Below are 15,718 nucleotides of genomic sequence, written 5' to 3' on the forward strand. Positions count from 1 at the left end.
CGTGACCTGAGCCGAAGTCGGATGCTCAACTGATTGAGCCACCCAGGCGCCCCTGCATCAATATTAATCAGGGATATTGGTTTGTAGATTTGTTGTGGTGTCTTTTGTCTGGCTTTGGTATCAGGATATCACTGGCTTTGTAGAATGAACGCACTGAGAATTTACCCTCTTTATTGTTAGTTGAGTTTTCTCTCTTTTTTTCTAAGTAGCTAAGGGTTTGTCAATTTTGTTGATCTTTTAAAAAATATTCCACTCTTAGTTGTGTTCATTCTTACCCCCCACCATTGTTTTTTATCTTTTATTAATCTGTTGTAATCTTTATCATTTCCTTTCTTCTGCTAGCTTTAGATTAGGTATGTTCTTTTTTAAAGTTCCCTGAGGTGTAAAGTTAGTGTTATTAATTTGAGATCTTTTTTCCTTTTTAATGTATGAATTTATAGGATAAACTTCACTTATCCTGCATCCCATAAATTTTGGTATGTTGTGTTTTGTTCTCATTTGTCTCAAGGTATTTGGTAATTTTCTTTGTGTCATTCTCTTTGACCCATTGATTGTTTAAGAGCACATTGTTTAGGGGTGCGTGGATGGTTCAGTTGGTTGAGTGTCCAACTTTGGCTCAGGTCATGATCCTACGGTTTGAGGGTTCTGCCCACATTGGGCTAGCTGCTCTCAGCGTGGAGTCTGCTTTGGATGCTCTGTCTCCCTCTCTTTCTGCCCCTCCCCCACTCATGCTCTGTCTCTCAAAATTAAAAACATTAAAAAAGGAGAGTACATTGTTTAATTTCCACACATTTGTGGATTTTTCCAGTTTTCCTTCTAATTTACTTTTTTTTTTTTAACACTAAAACATTGTAGAATTCTTTGTATGCTTGTAAGTAAGGTTATTTCCATTACTTTTAATAATGATGTAGGATTTATTTGCATGGTTGAATCAGAATTTAAACCATATTATATTGATGGATATCTAAACTCTCTTTAGCTTTTCACAATTATAAACAATACTGCAGTGAGCCTTAAATTGCATGTTTGCTTGTTTGTCAGGTTATTTTCCTTGGCTAAATTTTTGGAAGTGGATATTATGATGAGCACTGAGTAATGTATAGAATTGTTGCATCAGTATGTTGTTCACCTGAAACTAATATAACTGTATATCAATTATACTTAAATATATAAATTTTTTTGGAGGGAAGTGGAATTACTGGCTCAAATGGTATTTTTCTGTGTGGGAATATATATATGTGTTGTATATTTATATACATGTTATATTTGATACATGGAGCCTTCTTGGTATCAGTTGATCATTCAAGACTCATTAACACTGAATGGTGTGTCTGTTTACTCAGACCCTTATCAACATGAATTGATTTTAGTTTTGAGAGGGCAGAAAAGAACAAGATAATACAGGTTCTTAAGGAGGCAGGAGTAGGTAGGTGTTCACATTAGGAAAACCATTTAATGTTAATTCTAGCAACTACTTGTAGGATGGTTTGTGGTTTGGAATCAGAAAAGATTGGAGAGAGGAGAGGGTTCTGGTAGGGATACCATTTGGGAAGCTGTTTTGGTAATTTGACATGTCAGTAGAGCCTAAAATAGGGTGGGGATATTGGGATTAACTAGATAAGAAGAATAAAATAGGAAAAGACTTGTTCTAGCAGTGAAATGAAAACACAGGTCTCTTAATTCTGTTGGTACTTTATTGCTCTCCAGAGATTCACAATCCTGGAAATAAATAAGAATCCCCTATGTAGCCTATCCTCAGAAAAGAAAAGCTTTCCAGGTGTTTCTTTTATGTAGCCAGGATTAAGAACCATACTCTCTCATAGCAGCTCCTAAAACTGGTAGACTTTTGCTGGTGCTAAAGAAAAAATACGTTCTCTTGGGGTGAAAACTAAAGGTTTACACAACTAGTTATAAGAGGTAATCAATACACAGTGCTTTGGTGCTGTTAAATAGGTGGAGACTAAAGCAGTGAGGCAAAGTGCTCTCAAACAAGCACCAAATAAGCACAGGTGACCTGTTAGGCTTGGCGGTGGGGTGGGGTGTGGTGGACATTTATATAGGGAAGGTAGCATTTGAAATAGACCTGAAGGGATAGGTAAGGCTTCTGAGAACTCAGATGTAAAGGTGAGTGTCAGGAGCACATAGACCAGGTTGTGCAAAGGAAAGGGACGTGTGTTTGGGGAACTTTAAGTCTAGTTTTAATTAGGTCATTGGTACATTTCTCAGAGATGAGCAGGGAAAGATTGCCAACTTAAGCATTCAGAGGTTGGTTTTTTAGGAAATGGGCAGTCACTCGGGGCTTTGGGTGGTCCTTGGCTGATAATGAATGGGAGAAGAGAAAGAGGGAGATTGTGGTTTAGGGAAGGAACACTGTTCAGTCATCAAGAGTTACTAGGAGATGTGAGAATGTTCTTGACGTCCTCAGTGATTTTTGAAGGTCATGACCAGGTTGCTTCATGGCCTCAGCAAGTAAGGGGAAGGTGGGTGCACTTATACAGGTGAGAGGTGTTTCTTAGGAATATTTTCTTGAATCTTCAGATATCTTGAAATAAAAGCCTTTAGCTAATTAAGCTGTTTCATGAGATAGTTCCCCGGTTTATTTAATGAGAATAATCCTATTAGTCCTCTTATTAAAAAATTGGGATTTGATGTAAGTTTCATGAACTAAATATAAAGCACTCTGAAATCCTTTGAGGAAAGTAGAAGGCTATTTGGTGGAGAGCTACTTTTCAGTGAATGTGTGAAATTTCAAAATGTTAGTTGGTGATGGCTACATTGAAAATACAGTTGGGAGAAAAATCGATGTGGGACAGAGTTGATCTCCAGTGCATCATAAGCTTCTTTAGAATACCAAGTAGTCTGAAAAATGTAAAACGTGTTGTGTTTTTCCAGGAGTATGTTCTTGTTGTAAGTGTTCTTTGCTGAAGCAGAGTCAAGCATGATTATTTTTAAATCTTGGTAATTACTGCATAGCTTGTGACTTTTTAAAACAGATATGAAAAAATAATTTTCCATGAATGCTTAAGGGGTATTTTAAATGTTGATCTTTATATATTATTTTGGGTTGTTTTACTTTGCCCACCATGAAGTGAGGATGGAGAAGGATTTTGAAATATGATCCCTTTAAAAAATTTATGCTGCTTTTAGTTTATTCAAAGTTTACCTCAGAATCAAATCAGTGGTACAGATCACAGTGGAATAGATTATTAAGTGAATTGTAGAGGCAGTTAGAAATGTCAGTTCCCACTGAGGGACAGATGGTATTTAAAATCAGTTATTATTATCTTCTGTACTCTTGAAGAAAGGTAAGGTTTGAATGGAGCAGAGGAGGGCATCTGATTATTTAAGCTTAATTGCTTTGAAAGATACATTTAGAGTTGGGCACAGGTGGGAGTGGCACCAGCTCCCTGCTCCTGTCTCAGAGAGCTCTTTTTTTTTTTTTAATGTTTATTTTGAGAGAGAGAGCAAGAGAGAGTGAGTGCGCATGTGCGAGTGGTGGGAGGGGCAGAGAGAGGATCCCAGGCAGGCTTTGCGAGGTCAGTGCCAGGTCCCACGAGGGTCTCGAACTCATGAACCTCGAGATCATGACCTGAGTGGAAATTAAGAGTCAGTTGCTTAACCAACTGAGCCATTCAGGTGCCCCATCTTATTTCCCCTTTACTGAGCTGTCACTTCTTCAGAGCCCTGCTCTGTGAGCTTTGTAGCTGCATAGAAAGAGTGGACCTCGGAACCTGAAAACCCAACAGCTGTTTGAGCTGGTTCAAGTTATTTAACCCTTTCCTGTTTTAGTTTCCCCATCTGTAAAATGGGAATCTTAATATCCGATTCCTAGGATAAGTGTGAGGTCTGAGTGAGATAATGCATGTAAGGTGCCTGTCACACACACAAAAAAGGCTCTCAACAAATGGTAGTTCCAATCGACAAATGTTGACTGGAGGCTTGACAGGCCTTTATCTCTAATGGACAGTGATCCTCCTAACTCAGCTTGACAGAAACCTTCCTCTAGATTTTTGCCACCTGGTCCTTTCTATTCATTAAGATGGCAGGAATTTGTATTTTTGAGACAAGACTCTGAAGCAGGGAAGTTATGACAGCTTCCCTATTACCTGTTGACCAGTAATAATAAGGGTTGCTATTAATATTGAAATGGTAGTTAGACAGGAAAGGGAAGACAGGGCAGCAGGAAAACCCTGGATTAAGAAATACCAACAATGCATACTGAGAGACTTAAAATGCCCACAACTTTGCAAAACAAATACTGTGAAGTTGTATTGTGCAGTATAAAAAGGAATAATCTACCATAGTCAGCTAGTTTATTTCAGGGAGTTAGAAATCATGAAATAATAGGAAAAGCTATTAATATAGTAATACATCAAATCATTACATCAAATACAAAAAATTGCTTCTATGGATGCCGAAAATGAATTTTATAGGTTTCAGCATGAGTCTCTAATATTTTTAGAGTAGAAATAGAAAAATTATTTCCTGAATGTGAGAAAAAGTGTAAGAGTCCTCCAATTCTTTTCTTCTTTTTCAAAATTGTTTGAGCAATTCTAGTTTATTTGCATTTTTATATAAATTTTAGAATTGTACTTTTTTATGTCTAAAAGAAAAATCCTGACTGGAATTGCTTAAAACTTATAAATGAATTTGGGGAGAATTGACATCTTTCAGATGTTGAGTTTTCCACTCTGTGCATACAAGATACCTCTCTACTTATTTAGGTCATATTTGATCTCTTATTATTAACTAGTTTTCAGCCTATAGCTCCTGTTCACGTTTTGTTACTTTTATATTATTTAATTTTGGGAGGAGTGGTTTTTAATGGTATTGCTCTTGTGTCATTTTCCAGTTATATACTGCCAGTATATAGAAATACAGTGGGTTTTTGTGTGTTGACTCTGTATTTGTAACCCTGATATTTTACTTCTGGGAGTTTTTTCCTTTGTATTTCTAATTTTTTTTATTTATTTGTATTTTTTTTTTTTTTATTTGAGAGAGAAAGAGCCTGAGCCGGGGGGGAGGGGCAGAGGGAGGGGGAGAAAGAGAGAGAGAGAGAGAGAAAGAGAGAGAAAATCTTAAGCAGCCTTCATGCTTAGTGTTGAGCCAAAATCAAGAGCTGGACGCTCAACCAACTGAGCCACCCAGGTGCTGCTGTATTTTTATATAGATAATTATGTCATCTTTGAAAGAGGATTCTTCCTTCCCTCCTTCCTTCCTCTCTCCCTCCCTCTCTCTCCTTCTCTCTCCCTCTTTCTCCCTCTCCCTCTATCTCTCTCTCCCTCTATCTCTCTCTCTCCTCTCTCTCCCTCTCTCCTCTCTCTCCCTCTCTCTCCCTCTCTCTCCCTCTCTCTCTCCCTCTTCCTGCCTTCCCTGTCTGTATGCCTTTTATATTTATTTTTCGTGCCTTGTTGAATTAAAAAAAATTTTTTTTTTTAATGTTTATTTTTGAAGGATAGAGAGACAGAGTGTGAGTGGGGAGGGGCAGAGAGAGAGAGAGGGAGACACAGGATCGGAAGGAGGCTCCAGGCTCTGAGCTGTCAGCACAGAGCCTGACGCGGGGCTCGAGCCCACAGACCTTGAGATCATGACCTGAGCTGAAGTCAGATGCTCAGCCCACTGAGCCACCCAGGTGCCCCTATGTCAAATAGTTTTTAAAAAAAAGTTTTCAACATTTATTTTGAGAGAAAGACAAAGTGAATGAATGGGGGTAGAGAGAGAATCTCAAGCAGACTCTGCACTGTCAGCACAGAGCCTGATGTGGGGCTCGAACCCATGAACCATGAGGTCATGACCTGAGCTGAAATCAAGAGTCAGATGCTTAACTGACTGAACCACCCAAGCACCCCAATATACGTCAAATAATTTTAGATTGTATCCTGGAGATTTTGAATATTATGAGATCTTGAGTCTTGTTTAGACCCTATGGAGAATGTTGATATTTTTGTTTTAGCAGGCTATTAATCTGGTTAGATTCAGGCTATGAGTTCTTACCTGCCTTCTGACCCAGTGCTTGGTCTGAGACTTGGATGATGGATTTTCGATTAGTTCTTTTCTCACAAGCATCAGTTTATTGTATTATGGACAACTTTCCGTAAGTTCCCTTTCTGGAACAACTTGCAGGTACTTTCTGGTTCTTTGGGAATTCTCTTTTTTGGTCTTCTGGCCAGTAAGCTGCGGTTTAGTTACCTGCTTTGCTGCACACTTCATGACTGTGCCTGTATCTGTGGCCAAATGGCGAGAGGGCAGAGGCAAAAAAAAAAAAAAAAAAAAAAAAAAAAAAGGCAGTAGGGTTTAATCCCACCCTCTCTGCACTGATCAGGGAAGGAAAATGCCCCTTCATCAGAACTTTGGCTCCTACAAACTCATGTAGTAGATGGCCACCTCAGGATCACTTTGGGGTCTGGGGTGTGAGAGGATAGAAGAGAGAGAAGGTGGATACCCATGCTCTTTGAGCATTAGGAGTTCCCTGTCCTGATTTTTTTTTTTTTAATCTTTATTTATTTTTGAGAGAGAGAGGCAGCGTATGATCAGGGGAGGAGCAGAGAGAGAGGGAGACACAGAATCTGAAGCAGGCTCCAGGCTCTGAGCCATCAGCACAGAGCCTGACGCGGGGCTCAAACTCACGAACTCTGATTCTTGAACCAAAATTAGAGGATTTCTCCTGGAGCACTCTGTCTTCGTGGCCTGGCTTTCTAAGGGTTGCATAGCTTAGTATTCTGCCAGAGATTGGTCCCAGGTTGTACTCAGACGCCTTGAGCCAGTAGGCTGGGTTCTCTGATGGTCTGCGTGTTAGGAGTAAGTTTGAACTTTGGGTTGCATCCCCTTCCCCACTGTGCAGCTTCTGTGGGCAGTAATGATGCTAGTCAGATACAAAGCTCACAGTAAGCAATAGCTGCCTAATTGCCGTCAGTTTTCACAAGCCAGGAATTTGGGCCAGGGTTGACAACATGTTAAAGATAGATATGTAGGTGCATCATCTTTTCAAAGTTAAAATTTAAATTGCTTGAAAAAGTAAAATGGATGACAATTAGAATTGAACACTTATTGGCCACACATTTAACCTAATTGTTTTCCCAACATAACAGTTGAGGAAAGTGGAACTGAAGAGATACTAAGATTTTTTTTTTTCTCCAGTATCCCAGCTTAATAAGTGACCAAGCTAGGATACAAGTCTGTCTGATTTCAAAGTCCATGATTTTAGCCACTGCCCTAACCTTAGTTTTGAAAAGGAATGTTTTAGAAAGCCTTGTGGGTTTTGAGTTGTCCCTACTTAGAAACCCTTTATGAATTATGAATTATCCTTAGTAATAAGTAGGCAGTATTTTTTTTAGTATTAAAAAATTAGGTGAATATACTAAATTTTTGGCAACATTTTAAATGCTTCTTTTACCTCTCCTCTCTGATAGTTCTTCCCCTACCCTTTCTTGTTCAGATTGGTACGTACCCCTCCCTCCTGCCCCCATTAAAATTGGTATGTAAACTTCTGTGTTCTCTAAATGAATCAGTTGGGATAGAGATTTTTTTTAACTTACGGAAATGTGTGTCAGCTTCTGTGAGGGTAAAAAAAGATGTTGAGTGATGCAGAAGCGTTTTTGTTCACTTAACCCATTTAGAAAGGTTTTATAAATAGGTTGTATGAGAGTGCCAACTATATAAAGGCAGATTTTTTTTGTTTTTTTGTTTTTTTAAGTAAGCTCTTTGCACAATGAGGGGCTTGAACTCAGGTCACACGTTCTGCCAACTGAGTCAGCCAGGTGCCCCCTAAAGGCAGATCTTACTTTGCAGTGTTGATACGCATGAGTTTAGTTACCATAGTTTAGTTAAACGAAACCAAGTCTCCTAACATCACAGAGTAATTACATAAAGTACACACTTGAGGGCTAATTCTTCAGTCCTAGGAGCACTATGTAAATCACAGGTGTGCATCTTGATTGGTGACCAGTCACTCCCTTCTTTCAAAACCTGTCAGTGATTGGTCGCTGTGCATCCGTCATTCACTTCTCATCCAGACAGACAGCAAAGCCTGTAGTTGTGGTGCTTTCTTGTCTTTCAGTGAGAACTTCTGTGATATTTTACAAATGTAATTGAAAGAAGGAATCTGTCAACAAAGATGAAAGTGCAGCAAAGAAATGGTAAATGATAATGCTGGAAGTGAAATCTAAATAGAACATAAATGGGGTTGTAGAAAAAGTAGCTGACCATGGGAATGTGGGCATAGCTCACCATTCTAGAAACTCGAGACGAGTAGTCAGAGCACCTCTGTGAGGCCAGCTTGTTGACACAAATGAGGAAACTGGTTGTGCTGAAAAGAATGACAGTGTCTCAGGGGAAACGATAACCAACAAAAACTTTAAAGGAAGTCTCAGAGGTTTTGAAAGTGCAAAGGATAAAATTTGGAAGCTGCTCCACATCTAGAAAGGAGAGGGATAATTTGCCAAGCACAAAAAGATGCTCACTCCGTTTCATAAGTTATCAGTGGGAAGAAGGCTAAACGTTGTTCAAACTAGTCTTGATGAGTTTTTATTTTTTAATTTTTTAAAATTTTATTTATTTATTTAAGCAATCTCTGCACACTCAGCGTAGGGCTCGAACTCATGACCTGAGATCAACTGAGATAGCCAGGCGCCCCTTGCTAAGTTTTTAAATAAAGAAACAAAACACTCTAATTCTCAGTAGTACAGTGTACATAAGTGTTACTTTTATTCCTTCACCCCCCAGTTCTCTATATATTTATAACTGACAGAGTTTTTTTTAATGTTTTATCAAAAAATTTTAAAGGTCATGGAACAATTGTAATTTCTTACAATTTCTTACAAGATTCTTTGTATGGTTATAGCTTGTCCTGGTCATTTTTATGGCTCTGTACTACTATGCAAAGCAAGGACTGCCTATATTAAAAACCAGTTCTTAAGACCATTCTTTAAGCTATTATTTAGAAAAAGGGGTTTTGATTTTGGGTTTGATGGAGATCAGGGATGCCAGGAATTCAGTCTTTTTCAGGTTATTCCTTGGTTTAAAACTCTTTAATGGCTTTCTGTTATTAGAGTAGACCAGAATCCTTAACCTAATCTGATCCCTGACTATATCTTTAGCTTTTGTCTTCTTCCTCTTTTAATGGCACCATGTACTTTTTCTTTTTAGCCCTTATGACTTAAACTGTGTAATTGTGTAATTAGCCGTGTAATATTTGTCTAGAACAGGCCTATATTGTTCACTGCTGAATGCCTAGCACCTTGCAAGTGCTTTGGTCATAATGTGCATTCTGTATTTATATGAATAAATGAGTAGAATTGTGTGCATGAGTTTATATGTGCATGGATTTGTTTTTTTCTGTGGAGGGGAATGATTGCTTTCCCAAGATTCTCAAAAGATTCAGTGATCTAAAAAAAGTTAAGTATCACACTAAAGGAATTGATACAGTGGGTATTCAACCTAGATGGTATCATTAGACATAGAAGATGTTTACTTTTTAATTTTAAACTGCATTTGAATATCTAGACATATATATATATGGCAGTGAGCAAGCATTTTAAATTATTACATTGTAGAAAATAAAATTCATTTGAAAAATGGTTATCTATATAATAGCATTTAAAAAATCTCTCTCATAGTTTTATGTAACATATATTACAGTGTGATAGAAGTCCTATTGAGTGGGAGATCACTTGGTTTCATCTCTCTCTCTCTCTGTCTCTCTCTTTTTTTAGGAGAGAGCGTGAGCAGAGGAAGGGCAGAGGGATAGAGGGAATTTTAAGCAGGCTCCATTACCAGCACAGAGCCTGATGCGGGGTTCGATCTCATGACTGCAAGATCATGACTTGAACCAAAATTAAGAGTTGGACAGTTAACTGAGAGAGCCACCCATATGCCCCTTGAATTCATCTTCTGTAAAATTGTAAATTTCTCCTAGTTTTAAAAGTCTGTGTTTTCTTTCTAAAGTTACCTATTGATTTTTTCATATTGATTTTGATTTTATTGATAAAATATTGATATTGATTTTATTCATACTTTAAGCTTTAGAGATTTTTTTAGCACTATATATGTTTTAAAATATTTTGTATAGAAGCTTAACTCACAATAAAGTAATTTAGATGTTTCTTGATTGGGTTTATGTTTACTGTCTCAACATCATGGAGGCAAAATGTCCATAATTAATTAAAATAACTTTTTGTAACTTTTTAGTTGGTTATTCAAATTATTTCACATACCTAGACAAATGTTTCTAACTTACAAATCCCCTCCCTGCTTTCCTCTATATCCCATTCTATCTATCTATCTATAGTCTCTACACTCAACATGGGGCTCAAACTCATGGCCCTGAGGTCAAGAGTCACATGTTCTTCTTCTGACTGAGCCAGTCCAGTGCCCCCTATTATCCATTTTTTTTTTTTTTTTTTTCTTTCTAAGGAAGCTCTACCCCCAACTTGGGGCTGGAACTCACAACTCTGAGATGAAGAGTCACAGCTCCACCGACTGAGCCAGCCAGGCCTCCCTCTTTCCCGTTCTTTTAACAGTATCCTTTGGTCGTTTACTGATTCATTCCCAGACTCTTCTACAATTTCATAGAATTCCTCTCAGTACTGTTAAATACATTTGGCATGTAATCGGTTTTATCTGGGAACTCTCTGACCTCCAGCCATAACTTGTTCCCTGGGCTTGCTTCGGAGCAGTCCTCCTTGTATCCCTCTTCAAGCATCGCCCTTTACTTCTCTTTTGTCTGTATCACATCATCCTCTTTCTTGGTTAGTTCTCATGTTTTATGCACTGTCTCCTCCAATAGCTTCCTGAGAAAGATGGCACAGGAGGTGGATTTTTGAGATTCTGAAAATGTCTTGTTATATACCCTGACACTTGATTTTCAGTTTGGCTGGGTTTGGAATTCTAGTTTGGAAATTGTTTTCTCAGAATTTTTATATTCTCCATTTTCGTTCAGCTTCCAGTGTTGAAAAGTCTGTTGCCATGGGATTCATAATCTTTTGCATATTTATGCCCCCCTCTCCCCCCTTCTCTGGAAGCTTATTGGATCTTATCTCAGTGTTGAGAAATTTCATATTGTATCCTTGGGCAAGTTGCGTTTTATTCTTCGGGGGTCTTTTCAGTCTGGAAACTCCTGTCTTTCAGTTATGGAAAACTTTTATTTCTTTGATTTCTCCTCGCCCTTTTCTTTCTGAAATTTTATTATTCAGATGTTAGACTTGTTTTTTTTTTTAAGATTTTTAAAAATTTTTTTATTTGTAAGTAATTTTCTACACCATTATGGGGCTCGGACTTACAACCCCGAGGTAGAGTCGCATGCTCTACTGACTGAATCAGCCAGGTGCCCCAGACTTGTTGGTTGCAAGTCCTTTGTTTCACAAATACCATCTTGTTATTTTCAACTTTTTGTCATTTCAGTCTGCTTTTGGGAGAGGTTAACTTTGAGATCATCATTTCTACTGTCACATTTTTTTTTTTTAATTTTTTTTCAACGTTTTTTATTTATTTTTGGGACAGAGAGAGACAGAGCATGAACGGGGGAGGGGCAGAGAGAGAGGGAGACACAGAATCGGAAACAGGCTCCAGGCTCCGAGCCATCAGCCCAGAGCCTGACGCGGGGCTCGAACTCACGGTCCGCGAGATCGTGACCTGGCTGAAGTCGGACGCTTAACCGACTGCGCCACCCAGGCGCCCCTCTACTGTCACATTTTTAAGCTTTTGAGAACTTGTAATGTCTTCCATAATTACTTGTAAGATGGAATCCTAGGCTTGTAGAGCTGAAGAGTATCTACAGGGTCACCTTTGATAACCCTGCTCTGTTCAGAAGTCTCTTCTGTATTGTTCTTGACATTTTCTTCTCATTTTTTGATGGTTTTCTGCCTTCTTATGTCCTAATTTCAGTGATGGCAGGAAGAGGGATAGCTAGGCTGAGGGCACAAACTGTGCTTGTGCTTACGTAACAATTGGAGTACCTTAGGATTTTGGAGAAGGGGGCGTATGTGATGGGACAAGAATCTGTCCTTAATTTTTTTCAGGGAAGTCTATTTATAGCAGTGCTGCAATAGTGGTTCTATTTGTTCCTAGGAGATGTGTAAGCCACTTTAGCAATATATTGTTCTTATTGAGCAGACATTCAGTTGATTTATTCTAAGCTGGCATAATGAAAATGAATTGAAAATTGTACCAAGCATATTTAGCATGCAGATGGTTTGTCTGGTTTAAGGAAACATTGGAGTCAAGGTCTTGAACTGAAGAAAAACATTGGTGCACCTAGCATGCAGCCATGGTGGGATTTTGCTTCTAGGCCTGGCCGACTTTTAGACTGGTATTCTAGGACCCACCCTGAATGCCTCACTCCTTTCTTTCCTCGTCCCTGAACTTTTCCTTGCTGAATGTCTTACTGCCATAAACATCTTTGTTACCAGCTAGGGTGGGAGGAGGGAAAAACAAGTGAAACTCCAATCTGTCTCCTCCCTCTTGTCAGTCTTATCCATGATGATGAATAATTTGGAAAGGGGTGGAAAAGAAGAGGTTGAAATTGCTGACTGAAATTAAGTTTCTTAAAATAAGTCATGTGCCTTTGCTCATCCCATTTAAAAACTACCATGCAAAGGGGCACCTGGGTGGCTCAGTTGGTTAGTGTCCGACTTTGGCTCAGGTCATGATCTCATGGTTCGTGAGTTCGAGCCCGGTGTCGAACTGTGCTGGCAGCTCAGAGCCTGGAGCCTGCTTTGAGTTCTGTGTCTCCCTGTCTCTCTTCCCCTCCCTGGCTCATTCCTTCTCTCTCTCTCTCTCTCTCTCTCTCTCTCTCAAATAAATAAGTATAAAAACATTTTAAAACATAAATAAAAATCACCATGCATAATTGGGAGTTGACCCCATGAATAAGTACATGTAAGCAAAAAAAGCTTCAAGAAGACTGTAATTGATCCTTCACCCTCAATTAGTAGTGGATTGGATTCATTCTTTTGCTGTGCCCTGGTGTCTTGTTATTTACTGTCTTAGTTTCCTGTGGCTGCTGTTAACAAATTGCCACATAGTGGCATAAAACAACAGCAGAGTATTCTTTCATAGTTCTGGAGGTGGAAGTCCAAAATCAGTTTCACTGAGTCTAAATCAAGGTGATGGTGGGGCCATGCTCCCTGCAGAGGCTCTACGACATTTCTCCAATCTCTACCCTTCTGGCCATATTACCTTTTTTCCTGTGTGGGTGAACCTCTCTTTGCCTCTCTTTTATAAGGATACTCATGATGATGGTATTTAGGGCCTACTTGTGTAATCCAGGATAGTCTCCCTATCATAAGCACAGGGCCTGATGTGAGGCTTGAACTCACGAACCCTGAGATCATGACCTGAGCTGAAGTTAGATGCTTAACTGACTGAGCCACCCAGGTGCCTCTGACCTGGGTTTTCTGAATGCAAACAGTTACAGGCTGTGTAGGGTACAAGGAGAGGAAAGGAGAAGTAGTGAACATCCTGGCCCTGGAGGGAGAAACTAACCCCTCAGAGCCCATGGACAACCTTTAGGGAGAGTAGCTTTAGCGACACTGGTGTCATGTAGTTTAATTACTACATAGTCCTAGGGAGGCTTTCTACTTTTGTCGTAGCTTTTCCTTATCCATTACTTACTCTTTTATGTTTGCAAAGTCAAAACATTTGTAGGAGTTTCTGAATTCTCTTAGTATTTGTACTGATTTGTTTGAGTGATTTTAAACTCTTTGAGGGAAATACTATAAAAATCAAAGCATAAATAAGATCTATGGTTGAATTCATTTTTCTGATTTATTACTTGAGTTCATTATTTGAATTCAATTTATTACTTGAGTTCATTTTCCCAATATAGTATTTCCTATTGGTGTCTGAAATATGTCCTATGAACTTTTTTCCTAAGTGAAAAGTCCAGTCTTTCACATCATTCATCCATTCTGATCAATCAGCAAGTACGCACTGAATCTCCACTGTGTACCAGCCACTATGGTTGCCTCTGGGCATGTGATGGTAAACTTGACAATGTTCCTTCCCTTACTGAACTTACAGTGTAGGATTGTCAGTGTGTAGAAAACAATGAGGCTACAACTAACTAGGAATCAAACTATAAATAATGGAAAAATCTGCAAAATTTTCCTTGTGTGCCCCCCCCCCAATCCCTCCAGTGTATGACATGGGTCATGGTTCTTTTCAAATGCTTAAAAATAATTTGGTGACATAAAATTGAAATATAACTATGACTATTTTTTTTTAATGTTTATTTATTTTTGAGAGAGAGAGAGAGAGAGACAGGGTATGAGTGGGAGAGGGGCAGAGAGAGAGGGAGACACAGAATCCGAAGCAGGCTCCAGGCTGAGCTGTCAGCACAGAGCCTGACGCGGGGCTCGAACTAACAAACCGTGAGATCATGACCTGAGCCGAAGTCGGACTCTCATCCAACTGAGCCACCCAGGCGCCCTGAAAATACTGAATATAGTAAATACTAAATACTGAATATAGTAAACTCAACTGATTTAGATTTTTGCAGAGTTTCCAGTAACTGTATCTTACATACAGTATTCCTTAAAATGTTTCTGATTAAGGAAGGTCTGACACTAATTTTCATGTTTGCTCTTTTAGGAATGTTTTAAAGGAAGTTGGGCAACTCACAAGTTACTGCATAAGAAAGCAAGTAAGTAAAATTACACATCTCTGTGTTAATCGTTTTAGAAGAGGCTTTTTGCAGAAGACTAGAAGTCTTCCAGTTCTGAAAGTGTATATGTGAATGTTCTGAACGTGTAATCCCTATATGTTCTAGAATTAGCACATATTTTAAAATTTTTTATTCTTTGTGGTGCATAAACATGCAAATAAAATGTGGCTGAGTACTGTCTTTGTTAATCCTGTATGTAACATGAAAACATGAGATGGTTGCTAGGATAGATGGCTTTTTCTTGAGCAGTACCTGAGAATGTCCTAATTTTTTGGCACCCTCTTTCCATTGTAGAAGTGTTGTAGGCAGGTGCACATGAGCTGTCTGGGTTCTAAATTTAGCCAGACCTCTTGTTTTTGTTTAGTTTCAATTTGATTGCTATTTCAAAATTTTATTACTTTGTTTTTTGATGTTTTATTACTTGCGGCTAGATACTCAATTTTCCTTTTTAAAGTTACTTTGTGAGACACAACAAAGTGAAACGATTAGCTGCTTCTTAGCTATTGCTGTCAGCCGCGTGGATCTATTGCCAACTCACATGCCCTTTCTTGCTTTGGCTTACTTACTCATCCTGTAAATTCATTTCATTAGTGGGCTGGCTTAAGGGCTTAAGACAATTTGTAACAGTTACCTGAAAATTGACAAGGGCTTTCTGGTCTTAAAGCATTGCCATCCTAATGGATGAAGGCTTGGCAGACAGTCTTCATCCATCTTAAGTTTCGTCTTAATGCTCTTGTTATTTTTTATTCATCTAACTGTATATTTTTTAGGAATTTGCTGGTTTAATAAAGTAGATAGATTATTTCATATATGTATGTATATACATATGTATATATTTATATCTTAAAACCTCATTGAGGTCGGTTCAACCACCATTTGAAGGAAAGGGAAATTAAAATTTAAAAAGACTTATTTTCTGTGGTTCTATAAGTGAAGTCTACATTTAATGGAAATGTTAGGTTATTGTGGGAGGAATTGTGGTTAGAAATGAGGAAATACGATTATGAATACATAAGAGTTTAAGAAAGCATAAATGACAGGGTTTGTTACTTCAGATCA

General features: G+C 38.5%; 1 protein-coding gene across 1 annotated transcript in view; it reads left to right on the forward strand.

Moving 5' to 3' along the window:
- METAP1 (methionyl aminopeptidase 1) overlaps positions 1–15,718 on the forward strand; it is a 57,838-nt gene that overhangs the window by 14,992 nt on the left and 27,128 nt on the right. Inside the window, exon 2 of the mRNA XM_049630913.1 lies at positions 14,587–14,638. Coding sequence (XP_049486870.1) covers positions 14,587–14,638 — 52 coding nt within the window. The remainder of the gene's footprint in view (positions 1–14,586; positions 14,639–15,718) is intronic.

This window comes from Panthera uncia, chromosome B1, assembly GCF_023721935.1.
Source record: "Panthera uncia isolate 11264 chromosome B1, Puncia_PCG_1.0, whole genome shotgun sequence".
NCBI lineage: Eukaryota > Metazoa > Chordata > Mammalia > Carnivora > Felidae > Panthera > Panthera uncia.